The sequence below is a fragment of the Lathamus discolor genome, chromosome 11 (assembly GCF_037157495.1).
Source record: "Lathamus discolor isolate bLatDis1 chromosome 11, bLatDis1.hap1, whole genome shotgun sequence".
NCBI classification, from domain to species: domain Eukaryota; kingdom Metazoa; phylum Chordata; class Aves; order Psittaciformes; family Psittacidae; genus Lathamus; species Lathamus discolor.
Genome location: NC_088894.1, coordinates 499,458 through 516,544, shown reverse-complemented (window position 1 = coordinate 516,544; position 17,087 = coordinate 499,458). Strand labels below are relative to the sequence as shown.

General features: G+C 54.9%; 1 protein-coding gene and 1 long non-coding RNA gene across 22 annotated transcripts; one reads left to right on the top strand and one right to left on the bottom strand.

Annotated features, from left to right (window-relative positions):
* Positions 1 to 43: 43 nt before the first annotated feature.
* On the top strand, positions 44 to 16,485 carry TTI1 (TELO2 interacting protein 1). Of its 21 annotated transcripts, none has more exons than XM_065691224.1 (10): positions 46 to 2,419; positions 2,877 to 3,065; positions 3,852 to 3,994; positions 4,799 to 4,939; positions 6,354 to 6,558; positions 7,285 to 7,372; positions 13,225 to 13,569; positions 14,130 to 14,815; positions 14,939 to 15,276; positions 15,554 to 16,485. In XM_065691224.1, exons 1-7 carry the CDS (start codon positions 151 to 153, stop codon positions 13,439 to 13,441), a joined length of 3,252 nt encoding a protein of 1,083 aa, XP_065547296.1. In that variant the 5' UTR covers positions 46 to 150; the 3' UTR covers positions 13,442 to 13,569; positions 14,130 to 14,815; positions 14,939 to 15,276; positions 15,554 to 16,485. The 21 variants fall into 21 exon arrangements, with proteins under 21 accessions (XP_065547281.1, XP_065547299.1, XP_065547298.1 ...); XM_065691221.1 differs by having other exon boundaries at positions 13,917 to 14,815; XM_065691216.1 differs by having other exon boundaries at positions 13,781 to 14,815.
* Positions 10,173 to 11,873, bottom strand: LOC136020272 (uncharacterized). Its single transcript, XR_010615261.1, has 2 exons — positions 11,720 to 11,873; positions 10,173 to 10,709 (listed from the first exon to the last, which is right to left on the bottom strand). It is a non-coding gene; the product is annotated as an uncharacterized LOC136020272 (long non-coding RNA).
* Positions 16,486 to 17,087: the final 602 nt, after the last annotated feature.

The following is a 17,087-nucleotide window of genomic DNA, read 5'->3' as shown; positions in this document are numbered from 1 at the left end:
ATGCGCGCAGCGGAGCCCGCGGAGTGCGCGCATGCGCACAGCGCCCGGCCGCGACTTTTCTCTCGACGCGTCCCCCGCCGGACGTTTTTAGCCTCGGTGACAGCGCCGGTTTCCTGACGTCACGTCCGGTCCCGGCCGCGGCAGCGGGCCATGGCCGTGTTCGAGACGCCGCGGGCCGCGTTCGGGGCGCTGCGCCCCGCCTGCGTGCAGCTGACCCGGGTGCAGACGGCGGAGAACGTGTGGCGGCTGGCGGCGCGGCTGGCGGCCGTGAGCGGCCCGGCGCTGCAGGAGCTGCAGGAGTACGTCCTCTTCCCGCTGCGCTTCGCGCTGAGGGCGCCGGGGCCGCGGCGGGAGCGGGTGGTGCAGAGCGCGGTGCATTGCATCGCCTCGGTGCTCGCTGCCACCGCCGTGCGCAGGCCGGAGCTCCTGCGGGAGCTGCTCGCGGAGCTCTGCGCCTGCCTCGCCCCCGGCCTCGCCGCGCCGACCGAGGACGTGAAGCTGGCGGTAACCGAGGCGCTCCGCACGCTGCTGCACTCGGCCTCGGGCGACGTGATGCTGTCCCTGTACCAGCCGTCCACCCTGCCGCTGCTCGGCTGTGCTGTGTCCCTGCTGCTGGGCCTGGCGGAGCGAGAGAGAGCGAAGCAGCTGAAGGTCTCTGCGTTGACGTGCTTGCAGGTCCTGCTCCTGCAGTGTGACTGCCCGGAGCACCAGCCCCTTGGCGATGACGAGGCGCAGCATTGTGGGGATCTGTTTGCTTCTTTTCTGCCTGGGATTTCCATTTCCCTGTCCCGGGTTGTTACCGGAGACATCAAACAAGGGCACAAACCCACCGTTGCTGCCATCAGACTCTTTTATCTGATTGTTGGCTTGGTGATGGCCGATGCACAGCTAGCCAGAATCCCAAAGAGCAAAGAAAAGCTATCAGAAAAGCAAAGCAAAGTATCAGAACTAGTGGTCCATAGAGGACCTGACTGGAGCAAAAGTACAGCCGAAAAACTCTCTCTCCTCCTGCATAAAATGGTTGAGTTCTCCTCAGTTCACCCGCACTGGAAAGTGAGACTGGAGCTGGTGGAACTGGTCCACCACTTACTGAGGAACTGCAGCCATTCTCTGGGGAGCTCCTTCACTCACCTCTTGAAGGCCTTGGTGGGGCTGGTTAACGACGAAAGCAGCAAAGTCCAGAGCAGATGTAACGAGGTTCTGCAGAGCATTGCAGAGCAGAGGATCATAGCACAGAGCAGGGCTCTGGCTGATGTCCTCTCCGAGAACCTCCACTCCCTTGCCACAGCGCTTCCTCGCCTGATGAGCTCTCAGGATGACGCGGGCAAGGTTTCCACTCTGAGCTTGCTGCTCGGCTACCTGAAGCTGCTGGGCCCCAAGATTAATGTCGTCCTCAACTCCACATCCCACCTGGGCCGCCTGTCCAAGGCACTGATGCAGATTCTGGAGCTGGACGTGACAGACATGAAGATAGTGGAGGATAGACGCTGGGGCTGCGAGGGCTCCCTGCAGCCTGGTGTGCACAAGGGCAGATACCAGAGGAAATACTTCCGCTTCTTCACAGAGGAGAAGGTTTTCCAGCTCCTTCGGCAAGTGTGTCGTGTTCTTGGCTATTACGGGAACCTCTATTTGCTTGTGGATCATTTCATGGGGCTGTATGGCGAATCTGCCATGTACCGAAAGCAGGCGGCCATGGTCCTCAATGAGCTGATTGCAGGAGCTGCTGGAGTGGGAGTGGATGTCCTCCAGGAAAGGGAAGTGTCACCAAACATGGACGATCTCAAAGGGTCCGTAACGTCCATTCTTGACGAGTACACAGACCAGGCAAATTGGTATTTGATCACGAGCATTGATACAGAAGAAGTCAGCCATGAGCAGCACCCTGTGCACCACACAGGACTCCCTGCCCACCCAGGGGGGACGTGCAGCACCATCCTCCTTCCATCCCCGGAGCTGCACGCAACGACCCGCACCATGAACAGCAACATCTGGCAGATGTGCATCCAGCTGGAAGGGGTCGGCCGTTTTGCTGCTGTCCTTGGGAAGGAGTTCCAGCTGCTCCTGCTGACGGCTCTGTACCCAGTGCTGGAGAAGGCTGGGGACAAGACCCTGCTCATCAGCGAGACGGCACTGGGGACGCTGGCAGAGATGAGCGAGGCCTGTGGCTACAGCTCTGTGCAGCATCTGATTAACGACAACTCTGACTATCTGGTGAACGGGATCTCCCTGGGCTTGCGCCAGCTGGCACAGCAGCCACGCGCCTCCCGGGTGCTGGACACTATGCTGAGGCATTCAGATGCCAGCTTGCTGCCACTGGTAGAAGACGTTATCCAAGATGTCCTGTCAACGCTCGATCAGTGTTACAACAGCCAGGCTTCCACCTTCCTCAGGGTCCTGCACTCACTAATGACAGCTTTAGGTATCTAAACAACCTTTACTTTGTGTAATTCAGTCTAAGGGGACTTGTCTTTGGCCTTTTGACTTGCCATGGGAGGTTTCAAGTAGCTGAGGTGGTGGCAGCTTGGCTTTGCTTGGTGGGCCAGCTCTCAAGAAAAGGTGGCAAATAGCTTCCCCTCTCCACAACTGGTTTGTGTCTGGCCTGAAGAAACATGGCCTTTAGTGGTCGAGAAAGGATGGGTTTGCTGCTCCCATAAGTGTTCTGCAGAAGCACATGGAGTGTATTCCTTTTTATAGCAGGGTTTTAATGTTCTCATCCCATCAGGAAGGTCACAATGATGTGACAGCAGGTGCCTGGTTCTGTAGTTCAGTCCCATGGGACTGGAGAGTCCTGTTTGTCCGCAGGAACCTGCGGTACCTTACTGGCTTGCAGGAGGGGATCGCAATTGCTCAGTGACATCTCAGCTCCTCTCTTGCAGTCCAGTGGTTTGGCTCATCCTGCAGTGAGGAACAGCAGCAGCAGCAGAGCACCGAGTGCCAGAACAGGACCTTGTCCCCAGCGCCACAGGCGGTGACAGCACGAGACATGGAGCAGTTCTTCCTGGACTACATGAGGCAGAAGCAGATTGCAGAGGGCGATGTTCTCGACTCAGGGGATGAGGAGGCAGGTCAGTGCTGTGCCTGGTGGGAGAAGAGTGTGTTAGACTTGGAGAAAGATGGGGACCTCTGGGCTTTCCTTTTGTCACACGGGTAACCCAGGCCCAGGCTGAAGGTCTGGCACCCTCCTGGCAGTCTCAGGTCTGCTTTGAGCTGACCTTGGCTCACACACAGTGCTGCTGGGTGCTCTTCCTGTGCTGTGTGCAGGGGGGAGCGCAGTGGTTGCAGATCAAGGCTTGGATGGCTCTAAGACACAAGCACACTACAGTTTTTCCTTACCTCATAACAGGTCATTTGGGTTCAGGACCCAGCGTCTCCTCTTCCCAGGATCCTGCTGCATTTTCCTCGCCCTCCCTTGGGAATCCGTGTGCCATTTTCTCTGGCTAACGATGCTACCACTCCATTCTCCTTTGTCCTTGCAGACACAAATACAGGGAATTTTTAGTCTTTACTGGGCTGTGCTACGATCCTGACCTTTAAACACTTCAGCTTTAAATACCCAGGCTTTTCACGTCTCATAAAAATCAATGGCAGACAAGTCCATGGTAAGGAGAGCCTGCAAATGTCACACCAGCTGCATTGTCCAGTGAAGATAGCAAACCCTCCTGAGTCCCACACTCAGCTGAACCTGACACTTAGCTCACAGAACTCAAGCATGGACTTGCCTATATCGAGATGTGTTTAAAAAATGCCAAAGGCCTCACGTGGGAGCCCGCAGAGTGGTTGTGGGTGGCTGTTGTGATCTTCCAGGGTTTCCAAGTCACTTGCATGGCCTCAGTAATGGTTTTGCCTTCCAGATGAGGTTCCCCCCCTTGCTAAGCCAGAGCCAAACTGTGAGACAGAAGAAGCTCCCTTGCCCAGCCATGCTCAGCTGGCCAAAGATGTGCTGGAGAGGTGCATCCACTTGCTGTCTGACAGGAGCCTCCGTGTGCGGCTCAAGGTGCGTGAGCACCAGCGCCAACTGGATGGGTGGTGGCTGAGAAGGGGCTGGTGCTTGTCAGCACGTGCATGATGTGTGTGGGGCTTCCTGCCCTAGGGAGGTCAGTGCTGCCGTGGGGAGTCTGTCCTGGATGGGCCTGAGTCTGCCAGGGGAATGGGGGACAGTTTTCCAGGAGCTGTCTGGTTTAGGAATGGCAGCCAGGGTGGCTTCATACCAGCACCCTCCCTTGATGCTCGCGATAGTCAAGTCTTACGCCTCAGCCTTGGTGGAGGAAGCAGAAACATCTTTCTCCCATCCCCCTTCCTCAGCCTGCAGTGCACAGCCAGGATCAGTTTGGAAGGTGCAGGGGATGATAAGCAGGGCTAAAAGCCTGGGGTGAGGGCTTTTTAACTATGAAAATCCTTTGAAGGTGGCCTCCTTTTGAACTGCGAAGCGAGACAGAACATGCAGCAGTGAGGCATAACCCAGATTCTTGCCGCCAGGGCCCCAGCCCTGTCAGGTGATCCTGCTCCCATTCCCCAGGAGCAGGGTCCTCGGGCACAGCTCAGCCTGCAGAATCAGGCTGGGTTCATGCCCTGGTTCCAGCCCATCCCCATAGCCCAGTACAGGTTATGTCACTGTGCTACTTGTCCCTTTCCTACCAGGCCTGTGCTCTGTGTAACTGCTCAGTTATCCCAGCTCATGCTTAGGCAAAGCTGTACCCTTTTGTATTAAACCCTCCTTTCTCCTGGCATGTCACTGGGGATCCACCTGGGTGCCTGGAGCTGCAGTGCTCAAGGTCCGTTGCCTGCTCCTCCTGCCCAGGTCCTGGACGTGCTGGAGCTCTGTGTAACTGTGCTGCATCCTCATGGAAACCATCTGCTTCCTATGGCTCACCGTGTCTGGCCAGCTCTCGTCACCCGCCTGATCAGCGATGACCCTCTGGCAGTGCTCAGAGCCTTCAAGGTACAGCAGCGAGTCTGCCAAGAGCCTTCAAGCTGGTGCTTGGAAGCCAAGTGCTCAGGCATTGCTCTGCCCGTGAGAGAAGCACTGAGCCTGTGGAGTGATGTTAGCTGTGGCTGGGAACACAGGGCCACCACCCTGCAGTGGAAAGGCTTGTACCACTCCCACTGCAGCTTGTCCACAGATAAAACCTTGACACTGTTCCTGGAGGGAAGAGCAATAGTAGTGGGTATTGCAGGGAAGAGGGAAATGATTCTTTTACAGCCTAAGCAGCTGTCAGAGGCACTGTATAGTGCAACTTGCCGTTGCTGGAGCCAGCACCTGCACCCCCTTTGTAAGTGTTAAGACTGAAAAGAAGGGATTTTTTTCCACAATCGAGGTACTGGGAGAGGAGAGGTTAAGCCAAGACTTAACCTCATAATTACATTATTAAAGAGCTCCCGACCATGTCAACTGACTGCATTCTCTTCCTGATTCACCAGCTAGACAATAAAGCATGTTTCCAGAGGTTACCAGCCCCAGGGCTACACAGGGCTTACTCTGCTGTGCAGAATGAGATGCGTTTGGAATCCTTCAGTGTGAATAAAAGGAAAGTTTTGATTCCCCAAATTCAAGAAGCCATACGCTAGTGTTTCAGAGTAGCCACACCTCACACTGCCTGCCCTAAAAGGAGGGAGAGATCACTACACAAAAACTAATTAAGTCTTGAAAAGTTGGAGGGATCATTGCAATTAGCATTGAGCTTGGGTTTTGTGTAAGGAATCCCCCAGGATGTCTTCCTTCCTAAATCTCAAGACAGGAGGCATAGTATTGGTGTAAGCTAAGCACAGCATGACCAGCATCTGTCCTGCATGCTAAGACCATGAGCTTAGGGAAGTTCTAGGAGGGAACAGTATTCTGGCCACATAGGTTGGGCCCATGGATCACTCCTTCCTTTTCACATGTATTTAAGGCCATTCTCTAGGCCAGTTTGGCTTCTCTCCTGGGCACACACCCATGGTGCTGGGTGCCTGGGCTGTAGGCAGTCAGCATTTCTGCTCACTGCCATGCTTGTAGAGATGGGCTGTTTCCACTACAAAGGGGATTTATATCTTAATGGCATCTTCTGTCAGAGGCTCCTCCAGCAATTCTGAGTGAGACTTGACAAGCTGCTCCTACCTTTACTGTGCTGGTGCGAGAAGGGCAGTCCCAGGAGGTGGTCAAGTGAAACCAAAGCACGGTGCAGGTCTCTCAGCCCCTCAATTGAGCATTCATCTTCTGCTCCCTGTGGAAAACCATGTCAGGTGTGGTTACACTGCCCTCAGCTGCAATAAAACTACCCAGGGGAAGGAGTACCATGTCCCCACACTGGTCTGGAATGCTGGGCTCCTCCCAGACCTCTGTGCACTTATCCTCCAGTAACTGACTTCCTCACTAGGTGCTGTGTACCCTGGCTCAGAAGTGTGGGGACTTCCTGAGGCGGAGATTCTCCAGAGATGTGCTGCCTAAGCTGACCAGCTCCCTCCTCAGCCAGGCCCCAGCAAGTGCCAGAGCTGGGCCTGTGTACAACCACACGCTCGCCTTCAAGCTGCAGCTGGCTGTGCTGCAGGGCCTGGGCTCTCTGTGTGAGAAGCTGGACATGGGTGAGTACCGGGGAGGTACAGGCTGTGCGAGATCTCTGCCAGACTTACCTCTTCTCCTTTCAGCTCCACTGACCAAGCCTGCAGTTGCTTCTTAGCCCTCTGCTCCTCCATGGGATTGATTTCCTGATTTCTCCAGCGTCATCCCATTCAGGTACTTCATGTGTCCTCTTTGAGAGCTCTGTAAAGAGTGGTTGGTTGCTGTTTACTCCCCAAGAGACAAATGGGAGAGAAGATTCCCAGCACCTTGCAGAATGTGACTGTTCATCTCACTTGTGCATGAGAAGTGGGTACAAAGTGGAGCTCCTGGATTGCTGCAGCTGGGCCTGTTGGGCCATGCTTTGTTCTCAGTTAACTGAAGAGCTGGAGCCCAGCTAAGACTTCTGGCTAACCTCACTGGTTCCATTTTGGGGCATCTGTCTGGGTGACCCTTTAAATGCAGCACATTGCATTCTTCTACAGAATGAAGCCCTCCGAAATTCTTCTAGGTTAAACTCCTGGAGCTGACTTTGATGAGAAAGAAGGTTTGCTGGGCAGTTGCTCTTTTCCTCTCTCAATGCCCTTGATTGCTTTCCTAGCTTGGCTGCAAGATGTTCAAAAGGCGAGGTCAGGAGAGCTCTGGGTCAGACAGTTCAAGGGCTCAGAAGCCTCTTGCTGCCAGTTTAGAGCTGATGCTGTCAAGCTGCAGTGGGTTACCTCCTACCCTTCTTCTCTGTTCCATTTCTGCAGGCGAGAGTGACCTGAATAAAGTGGCAGATGCCTGCCTGATTTACCTCAGCGCCAAGCAACCCAGGAAACTGCAAGAAGCTGCCCAGAGGTAATGTCTCATAAATGCCTTTGTATCAGGTGTACAAATAATGAGGGACAGAGGCAGCAGAGTTGCCCCTTTCCCTTAGCACTTTTCCCACTCCTCCCTCTGGCACGTTGGAGTCCTGCACAACAGGATATCATGGAAGTTAACCCCTTTCTCTGGTTAAGTACCATCTACTAACCAAAATGAGCTAGAGGGTAGCGTGCCCACAAGCCTCAGCTTATTTTCAGATTTCTTTGCAGGGCATTTGGGAACAGGGGGAGAAGATGAGCTACTTGCTGTTTTCTAACTGCCTCCTATGTGGGAATACTTGGGGCTCTATGCCCACTGGTGGCATAAAACTGCAGAGAAGATAACTATGCAAGCAGATGTGCCAGACATTCCCATGCATTGTATCATGTAATACCTTCTGCAGGCTGGGGATTTACTTCTGTTATCCTTCCATTTTCCCTGGCCTCCTGTGAAGACGTCAACTGGGGCTCTGCCAGGTGGATGAGAGGTGTTCGGGAAGCTGTCAGTCTTGGCACCAGTCTTGCTCTGGGAGAGGTTAGAAGAGCACAAACAGTTTAGGTGAACACACATCAGCTCTATGAAGTGTTGACAGACATACTTTGCTGCTTGGTGTACAAGATCCTGCTCAGCGTGTTCCTGCTGTCAGGATAAGAAATTGCTGTTGTCATATGTTGTCACCTGGACACAGGGCCAGAGATTTCAGCAGACAAAACGAGCCCAGTTGCAGAACATGAATAGGTGAGCTGTGCCTCTCTGTCCCTGCTGAAGGACAGAGGAGAAGCCCCCCCTTTCTGTGTGGGCAGCCTTGCCTATGGGCAGGGAGCCAGCAGGGAGCAGGTTCAGCGGGTGTGGAGACTTCAGAGGGCAAACAGAAGAGCTGCCTTTCCCTTCCCCAAGCACCAGCCTCCGAGGTGCATGGGGTGAAGGGCTTTGTGTGGCTGGGCAGCAGCTCAGAAGGAGAGTGCTCAGAAGCTGTAGCTGTGCCTTTGTTTGTATTCCTGCACTGGGGAGAGCAGGTTTATTTTTACCTTCGTGGCTTTCATTGCATCGCAGCAGGCTTCGGCAGCGTTTGTTCTGCTGAGAGGCTCGTCACTGTAGGCTTGCATACCCTTAGCACAATAAAGCCTTCATCTGTGTAAGCAATGCTGGAAGGAAAGCAGAACACCAGGATCCATCTAGATATTTGGAACCTTAAGCTTTCAAAGCATTAACAAAACAGTCTGAAAAGCTGTGCAATTTCCCTCCCCAGTAGGGCTGGGGGGAAATACTGCCTGAGCCCTGTGATGTGATGGGGTCATTAGAAGCTGTACTGTGAAGGATGCTCATGGCTGTGGGAGGAAAAGGGCAGTAAAGTTCAGGGCAAGCAACGTTTTTCTCCTGTATATTATTTTTACTCTATTTTAAGAGAAATGCCACATGTTACGCTGCTCCCCCCTGCCTCTGATGCACTGCACATTTCACTGAACAAAGAAAGGCCTTTGTGAACAGCTCTCTCTGTGCAGCTGTGTTGACCAGACACATACATGCTCTGAGGCACGCATTGTATCTGGCCTGATACTAACCATGGCTATGGCAGTACCTGTAGTTTTCATTCCTATTTGTTTTAGTTTAGTCCTGTCTGATCCCTGGTCTTGGAGCCTGGAGGGATCAGAGTTAAGCATAGCACAATCACTTCTAACTAGAATACATGATACAAGGCTTCAGCCGGATAAGAATCACTTCTCAGCCATTCCTCAATTTCCTTTCCCCAGCAGCTCAAGCACCACATTCCTGTAAGCTCCAGTCCTTTCCCTTGCTCTCCATGTGCCTGAAAGCAATCCTGCAAATTGACACAGGCTGTCACATGTAAGGCCCTTTCCATCTAGGCAAGGGCACTTATCACCTGATACATGAAGAATTCTGCATTTTAAATGCTTCTAAAAACAGATGGGCCAGAACTAATCTTAGCCACAGCCTGAATGCCAGCATACGTCACATAACTCAGCTTTATCACTGCAGAAATCACACAGGGTAAAAAGATGTTTGGAACCAGCTTGCCATATTGATTTATACTAAGTGGCCTTTGCTCAGCTTTTTGGATTCTTATTCAACTCATGAGTTGTGACCTGCCAAGAACAAGGTCAGGTCTTACAAAGTCAGTCATAGCTCAAATAACTCCCTGCACTGAGCGGGTGAGGAGCCTGCAGGTATGCGAAGGGCTGCGCAGGAATTTTAGCCAAGGTGCTGGAACCATAAGAGAAAAAACCAAGGGAGTTCTGGCTGTCATCCAGGGATGTTATCATGCCCCAAGGAGGCTGCTTAATCCCATTTATGGAACCCTGTAGTTTCATTAGGTGAACTAGTGGGAGTAAGTGAATTTTGTAACTGCAGCTTCATGCAATACTCACCAGGCAAAAAGAGACACTGGGGAAAGAAAGGAAAAAGGACTCCAGCATGGCTGAGGAGGAGAAAAATGGGACAATGGGCTTTGTTGTAAGATGACTGCTGGGAGTGTTCCAGGAGAGGAGTGTTTTCCAAAGCCTGAGAAAAACAAAATGCACCAAAACAACCTAAAACACACTAAAAAAAAAAAAAACAACCCAAGCCTGCTGCTGGGAAGCCAGGGAGCACTGCTTGTGTCTGCCCTGCCATTAAGAATAAGCCAGTGCACTGCACATACAGTGACCAGGACCCCTGACCAGCTAAGGGAGCATGTGGGGCCCAAGCACTGGAACAAGGGGGGAGATGGTGCAAACAAAGTCACCATGTGTAAATCTGAGCTTCTCATCAGTCCGTTAAGTTGTATCATTCCTGACAAGCTTTTCACTCCAGGGAAAAAGAAACTGAAGGGAAAGGGTCTAAGGAGTTGTCACTGGCCTGTGCCAACTTCTAAGTTCTGCATTTTGCAGGCTGTTTGGAAATTCACACTCCATTCCTAATGCACCCTCAGAGCTTTGGAGGTTTTACCATTTGACCCTTGCATTGACCACCTGGGTAGGAATGGGGGCTTTCTCCTGGTTTTCTCCAGAAATAATTTCCCCAGTGCCTACTGAAGCCTGTTAGTTTAATGTTCAGCAGAGATGCAGCAGTCAGGCTTGTCCTTTGCCGGCCCATCCACTGTGCCCTGGCTTTGCTTGGAGCTTGGGAAAAGGTAAGAAAATAGCCATGCTCTGCTTTGTGCTGGTAGAATAAGTGGTTTAGCACAACAGGAACAAATAGGAACTATTTTTGGACCTTTTTAGATCTGGGAGTTGGTCAAGCAGCGTACCTCCTTTGGTTTGATTGTGTAGTTCACTGCCTACTGATTGACAGCCATCAGTCTCGTGCTGGGCTCAAGTACACTGAGAGCCACCTGCACAAGCAAAATCCAATAAAATTATATTTAAGTTAAAAAAAAAAAAAAAAAGGCAACACCGGAAAACAAACTTGGATTAACCCCAGGATTCTTTGCCATGGCAACAGGTTGCTTAGAAACTACCCCAGCGTTAGTCTGAAATGTGGAAGTCAAGTTGTTCTTTAAGCTGCACAGCACTCCGGGTTATCGGAGATAATCACACACCTCAGGCCATTGCGGCACCAGAGGCTGTGGAGTTCTCCAGGGACCACCAAGCTCTTGGGGGTGGCTCTCTGCAGAGCAGCTGATGGGGAGAGGCTGGGGAGCAGAGGTCTTCTCTGGGAATCAGAACCTCAGCCTGGTTTGGGTTGGAAGGGACCTTAAAGCTCCTCCAGCTCCAACCCCTGCCACGGGCAGGGACCCCTTCCACTGGAGCAGCTTGCTCCAAGCCCCTGGCCTTGAGCACTGCCAGGGATGGGGCAGCCACAGCTTCTCTGAGCACCCTGTGCCAGCGCCTCAGCACCCTCACAGGGAAGAGCTTGTGCCTAAGAGCTCAGCTCAGTCTCCCCTCGGGCAGGTTAAAGCCATTCCCCTTGGCCTGCCCCTACAGGCCCTTGTCCAAAGCTCCTCTCCAGGTTTGCTGTAGCCCCTTTAGGTGCTGGAAGGTTACGAGAGGCCAGGTTGTGCCCATGCTGGAGAAGCAGAAGCCAGCTGAACAGTATTCCCCATTCCTATGTTTACTTCACAGTGATTCATCTTGCCTGGCCCTATCCGCCCCGCCATACGGAGAGAGGATTGCTCCTGAGCAGCTGCCCAGCACCCATCCTGAGCTGGGGAAGCCACTGGGACCTGCTGTTTGCTGGCAGCAGCATGCTCACGCTGCCGCAGCCAAGCGAGCACCAGCAGCTTGGAGAGCTGGTGTGTGGCTGGCAGGGGGTGCCAACCCTGCCCCTGGGGCCAGGCCTGTCCTGTGTCCCATCAGAGAGCTGCAGGAACAAGCCAGGAGAGCAGGAGCCCCGTGAGCTCACCTACATCCAGCCGCTCCCAGGAAGGAGGCTCATTGCCAATGGCTTTGGGGCACGTCTAGGCTGGTTCCTCCGGAGCAGACCCATAGGAACCACAGCACCCACAGCTGGGGACGCTGCCAGCAGCTTGCAGGGACGTCTCCCCTCGTTGCTCTGCAGAGACCTGCGCCAAGAGACAGGCGAGGGGTTAATGGCAGACAGGGAAAAGCAACAGCTTTGGCTGCTCATGGTGTGCAAGGGTCACACAGCGATGGAATTGTTGTGAGGTGAGGGAGCTTTCTAGTGCCTTCATCTCATTTCTGTGCTCTCCCAGGTTCCCCTCAGCACTGTGCTCCCTCTCACAGGAGAGCTGCTAAACAGGATTCCTGCCTGGTTTAGGGAAGAAATGAGCTCACTTGAGGGGTACAGGTTCTTCAGGGAGAGTTTGGACACAGTGGAGTCTGCATTTTGTGTGGCTTTTGTAGCAGGTGATCTTTGATTTTAGAAAGGGGAGCTCCGTCCGGTGCTGCTTGTGGGGACAGACAGACCCACCTCTGTGCCTCCCATCGCCTCACCCCACTGTTCTCCTCACGGCCCTGTGATTTCAGCGGACGCCACTTCTCAAACCCTGAGACAGGCCTGGCTGAGCCCAAAAGTTACCACAGAGAGAGCTGGCAGGGGAAATGAGCAAGTGCAGGTCATGCAAACCAGCCCTTCCCTCCTGGGAGCTTCCTGCTCTCCAGCAGGACTGTCCAGAGGCTTTGTAATGAGGCTCACAGCTGGAGGCAGAAGGGTGCTTGCTCAGAGATCAAATCCCCTGGCTTACCCGAGGTATTGACATTCACAGTGAAAACCATCAACAACACAGTGTAAAGCATTAGAGGAGCTGCCATTCCTTGTCCATTCCATTGTTAAGGAAGGAGGTGTGGGGTTGGTTTGGTTTTAAAGAAAATCCTGCTCTGTGAAAGGTGCTGTGCGGAAGGAAGACAATTTGGAGGCAGCAAATAAGGATTAGGGTACAATGCCCTCAATACAGCATTTAGCCTTACCTGTGGCAGCTGCCCAGGAACCCCCTTGTGTTCACCACCCAAAAGGGAGAGCAGTCCAGTGGGCTGACCCCCTCATTTGCCAAACCCAGAGAGGGTGTTGACCAACATCCACACCTTGCTTTAGGAGCGCTGCAGATCCAGAGCATCCTGCGTGTAAGCAGCACATGCGTACGCTGCAGTCACCTCCCAGTGCTTGGGACAGGCTTTTGCCAGACCAGAGCCTGGGTCAGTCACTCAGCAGCTGCTGGGCTGATGTCTGTGACTTGCTGTGCAGAACAGTTCTTCTCCCACTTGCCAGTAGCTGTGGTACAGCTGCACTGTCTTCTCTTGCGCACAGGAGCCATTTTAATGGTGCTCTCTAATGCGCCTCCGTTCAAGCTGGCAGAGTGCATAAGGGCATCCCACAGCTCTGCTGAGGGCCCTGCTGGGTGCCAATCAGAAGCCCTTCTCACTCGTTCCTTTCTTCCCACCGTTTCCCAGTGTTTTCCTCCACTTAATGGCTGTGGACCCTGACCGGACATGGCTCTTGCTGACAGAGACCTGCTGCCCACACGGGTACGAGCCCCCCCACGCCAGCCTGCGGCCGGTGAAGCTGGGAGGGATGGGGAGGCAGCGGAATGAGCTGACGGACAACGTGCGGCTGCTGCTGGAGCGGCTGCGGCAGCGGGAGAGCGGAGCACAGGAACCCCCTCCTTGACTGAGCTGTGAAGTGGCTGGTGCGGGAGGGGAGCTGCCGGGATGGAGCTCACCCTGGAAGAGGCTGGGATCTGGAGCCCGGATCGTGCAGAGCAGAGGAGGGGCTGCCTGTTCTAAACAGCAGTTGAGGTGAGGTGGGTACATTGCTCCGATTCCTCCTGGCCTGGTGCTGGGCAGGGCTCCGAGGGTCACAGCACATCTGCTTCAAGGGCTTCAGTACCAAGAGCGAGTCATTTTCCAGAAATTACTTCCCAGCTCTGGATCCTTGGCCAGGGCCCCTACAGCAGCCACCCCACTCCTCTGACCTCCTCACAACTGGGATCCTTTCTCCTGTTCCCAGCTTGACAGCTATTGACAACTCAAAAGCTCATTTCTGGCCTTAACCCTTCCCAGAGAAAGAATCCAGTTTGGGTGCGTTAAAGCCATTTTCTTTGTAAAAACCAGTTGATAGCAGAAAAGCTAAAATGCATTTCCAGTAAATCCTCACTACTATTCCCGGCAAGAACAATGGATCCTCTGAGGAACATCGAGGCTGCTGCTGAGACCAGGCGGCTGCACTGTGCTCTCGAGTCCCACCACAGAGCAGGATTAGCGCGTGACCAGATGCGCCAGTGAAACCCAGCCCTGGCTGACAGCGCGCAGTGAGTGAAGGCTCCTCTTGGTTCCCCAATCCCCTGCCATTTCCACAGGGCATTTCTGAGACCTCTCCATCGCCCACCTTGAGGAGAACTGGATGAAGTACCTACCTGCGCCCTGTGCAGCCTCCAGGGTGGGTGCAGACGTGGGCAGAGGTGGTGACAGGAGGTGTGAGTGCGGCAGCACCATGGTTTGCAATGCAGTGAGCGGAGGGGACAGCCGGTCCCTGGGATCTGCTGCTGGCCCTCGGAGCACACACAGCTCACAGGAACCCGCTGCAGCTCCGGGTCCTCCAGGCTCCATCGCAGACAATCTGCAGCCGCCTGTTCCCAGACCATGTCTCCTGGATTCAGCTCCTTCACCCCGAGTGGCTCCTGGCAGCTGCAGCACCCACAAGAGTTCTGTGATGGGAGAGCAAAGGGACCGACTGTGCCTGCGAGTGTGGGAGCAAGCTTAGAAAGGCAAAAACCAAAGCAATCAACTGATTGTGACATGGCACAAGCTCCGAGCATCACTGCTGGGGATCCTGGGTGAGCATCCAAAACTTGCCTTGGTGGTTGGAACCAAGGGGGCTGCTCCTTCAGGAAACACACAAGTCAATGGCTTTTTACCAGCTAGGACAGGGCTGCAGCTCAGCTGCTGCCCTTTTGTGCTTTGTGGATACAAACATTGTTTAACACGGGGCTGGATTTTGCACAGAGGTGCCCTGCAGAGCTGAGCTGATGGGAAGACAGGAGAGGCAGGAGAGGAAGACAGGAGAGGCGGGAGAGGAAGACAGGAGAGGCGGGAGAGGAAGACAGGAGAGGCGGGAGAGGAAGACAGGAGAGGAAGACAGGAGAGGTGGGAGAGGAAGACAGGAGAGGAAGACAGGAGAGGCAGGAGAGGAAGACAGGAGAGGCAGGAGAGGAAGACAGGAGAGGCAGGAGAGGAAGACAGGAGAGGCAGGAGAGGAAGACAGGAGAGGCAGGAGAGGAAGACAGGAGAGGCAGGAGAGGAAGACAGGAGAGGCAGGAGAGGAAGACAGGAGAGGCAGGAGAGGAAGACAGGAGAGGAAGACAGGAGAGGTGGGAGAGGAAGACAGGAGAGGCGGGAGAGGAAGACAGGAGAGGAAGACAGGAGAGGTGGGAGAGGAAGACAGGAGAGGTGGGAGAGGAAGACAGGAGAGGTGGGAGAGGAAGACAGGAGAGGAAGACAGGAGAGGTGGGAGAGGAAGACAGGAGAGGCAGGAGAGGAAGACAGGAGAGGTGGGAGAGGAAGACAGGAGAGGCAGGAGAGGAAGACAGGAGAGGCAGGAGAGGAAGACAGGAGAGGCGGGAGAGGAAGACAGGAGAGGAAGACAGGAGAGGTGGGAGAGGAAGACAGGAGAGGCAGGAGAGGAAGACAGGAGAGGTGGGAGAGGAAGACAGGAGAGGCAGGAGAGGAAGACAGGAGAGGCAGGAGAGGAAGACAGGAGAGGCGGGAGAGGAAGACAGGAGAGGTGGGAGAAGAAGCCTTTGGGCTCCAAAGCACCCCAGCACTAGCACAGAGTTTTGGGGGGTGTTCACTTAGTGGAGCTCACCCCTCAGGTTCATGTGGTGCTCACACCAACCCTCTGCACCTCTGCGGGTGGTTTGAGCTGGTCCCTCCGGGAAGCAGAATCCTTCTGGATTCACCTGCACTGAGACAAGCCCCCCCCCCCCCCCATCCCGGCCCCATCACAACCCAACTGCACCAAGGTCCCCGGTGCCCTCATCCGGTGTCACGGCTCTCCCAGACACCACCACCACCCCCCCCCCGCCACGGTGCCGCCGTCACAGCCGCCTGTCACGGCTCTCCTCAGCTTCGTTATCACCCCTGCTTTATTACAGGCAGAGTAAATTGCTTTTGTCTGAAGCAGGATAATGGCCAGGAGAGTGACTGCGTGAAAATGGCATTTTCATGAGGCTGGTTCCTCCCCAGCAGTGACTTGCATATTAAGCTCAGCCCGTTCACAAGCGAGCCGGGGGCTGCTCTGCTGCCCTGCCCAAAGCCCCTTCCCCAGGGCAGGCACCTGAGCAGCACCCAAAGTACCAGGACCAGGGACCGAGCTGCGGCAGCACCCAGGGTGCGGAGGGTGCCCAGCTCCACTGAGCACCCTCAGCACCCCGGAGGATGCGGAGCTGGAGGGGCTGCACAGGAGCTCAGTGCTCCCCAGGTGCAGCGAGTGGGGCTGCTCCAAGCACCTTCCCCAGGGATGAGGGGCAGAGAAACCCGTGTCCAGCCACGTCTTGCACACACGGACCCAGGGCAGAGCCCCACGCACAGCCCGTGGGTCAGGTGCTGGGTCCTGCTCCCACGTCCAGCGGGTCCCTCTCCTTTGGCTCCAACTCCAAAGATTTCCCATCAACCCGGCAAAATCAATCTCATCCAATAAAACCCGTGCTTTTTAGAGCTCGCCTCTGGGTTTTGCAAGCGACTCCTCCACACAGCCATTTGTTTACTCCCCATTGGAGCTGATTTGCAGCCTCTCGCCCTCCCCGGCGCAGCCCGGGCTCTTCCTTTCCCTCCGAGGCAGACGGTGCCTGCCGCTCCCCTCCTTCCCCCGTGTCGCGGGTCCCTGACCAGGAGCCCAAGTGCAGCACAAGCCCCGCGGCTGTTGGTGCCTGTGGCAAAGCAGAGCTGCCAGCCAGAGCCCCCCTGCCCTGCAGCTCCCGACCCCAACCGCCGGCAGCACCTGCGGGCTCAGCGGCCCCGGTGCTGCTTCCTCCGCCGGAACGGGCTCTGCAGCGGGGACCCAGGGCGGGCACAAGGGACACGGTGGCTCTTGTCGTGGTCGCCAGCAGCACCGTGCCCGTCCTCAGCCCCCGGGCAGCGCCCGGTGCTTTTGTTACTCGAGCACTGACAAACGGCTTCAGGTGAGCAAAGCAGAGGCGAGGGGAGCGCTGCCGAGCCCCAGGGAGCAATGAACTGCAAAGCAGCCGGGGGGCTTCCGGCAGATGGGGCCGAGTCAGCGCTGCCAGTGCCGGGAGCTCCTCAGCCAGGGCAGAGCCTGA

What these genes read in the sequence shown, in the direction of transcription:
- TTI1 (XM_065691209.1), top strand. Translation starts at nt 151, where the DNA reads ATGGCCGTGTTCGAGACGCCGCGGGCCGCGTTCGGGGCGCTGCGCCCC. An exon ending in CTCACTAATGACAGCTTTAG is followed by an intron (nt 2,420 to 2,876) that starts GTATCTAAACAA and finishes CCTCTCTTGCAG; the next exon opens with TCCAGTGGTTTGGCTCATCC. An exon ending in CAGTGCTCAGAGCCTTCAAG is followed by an intron (nt 4,940 to 6,353) that starts GTACAGCAGCGA and finishes CTTCCTCACTAG; the next exon opens with GTGCTGTGTACCCTGGCTCA.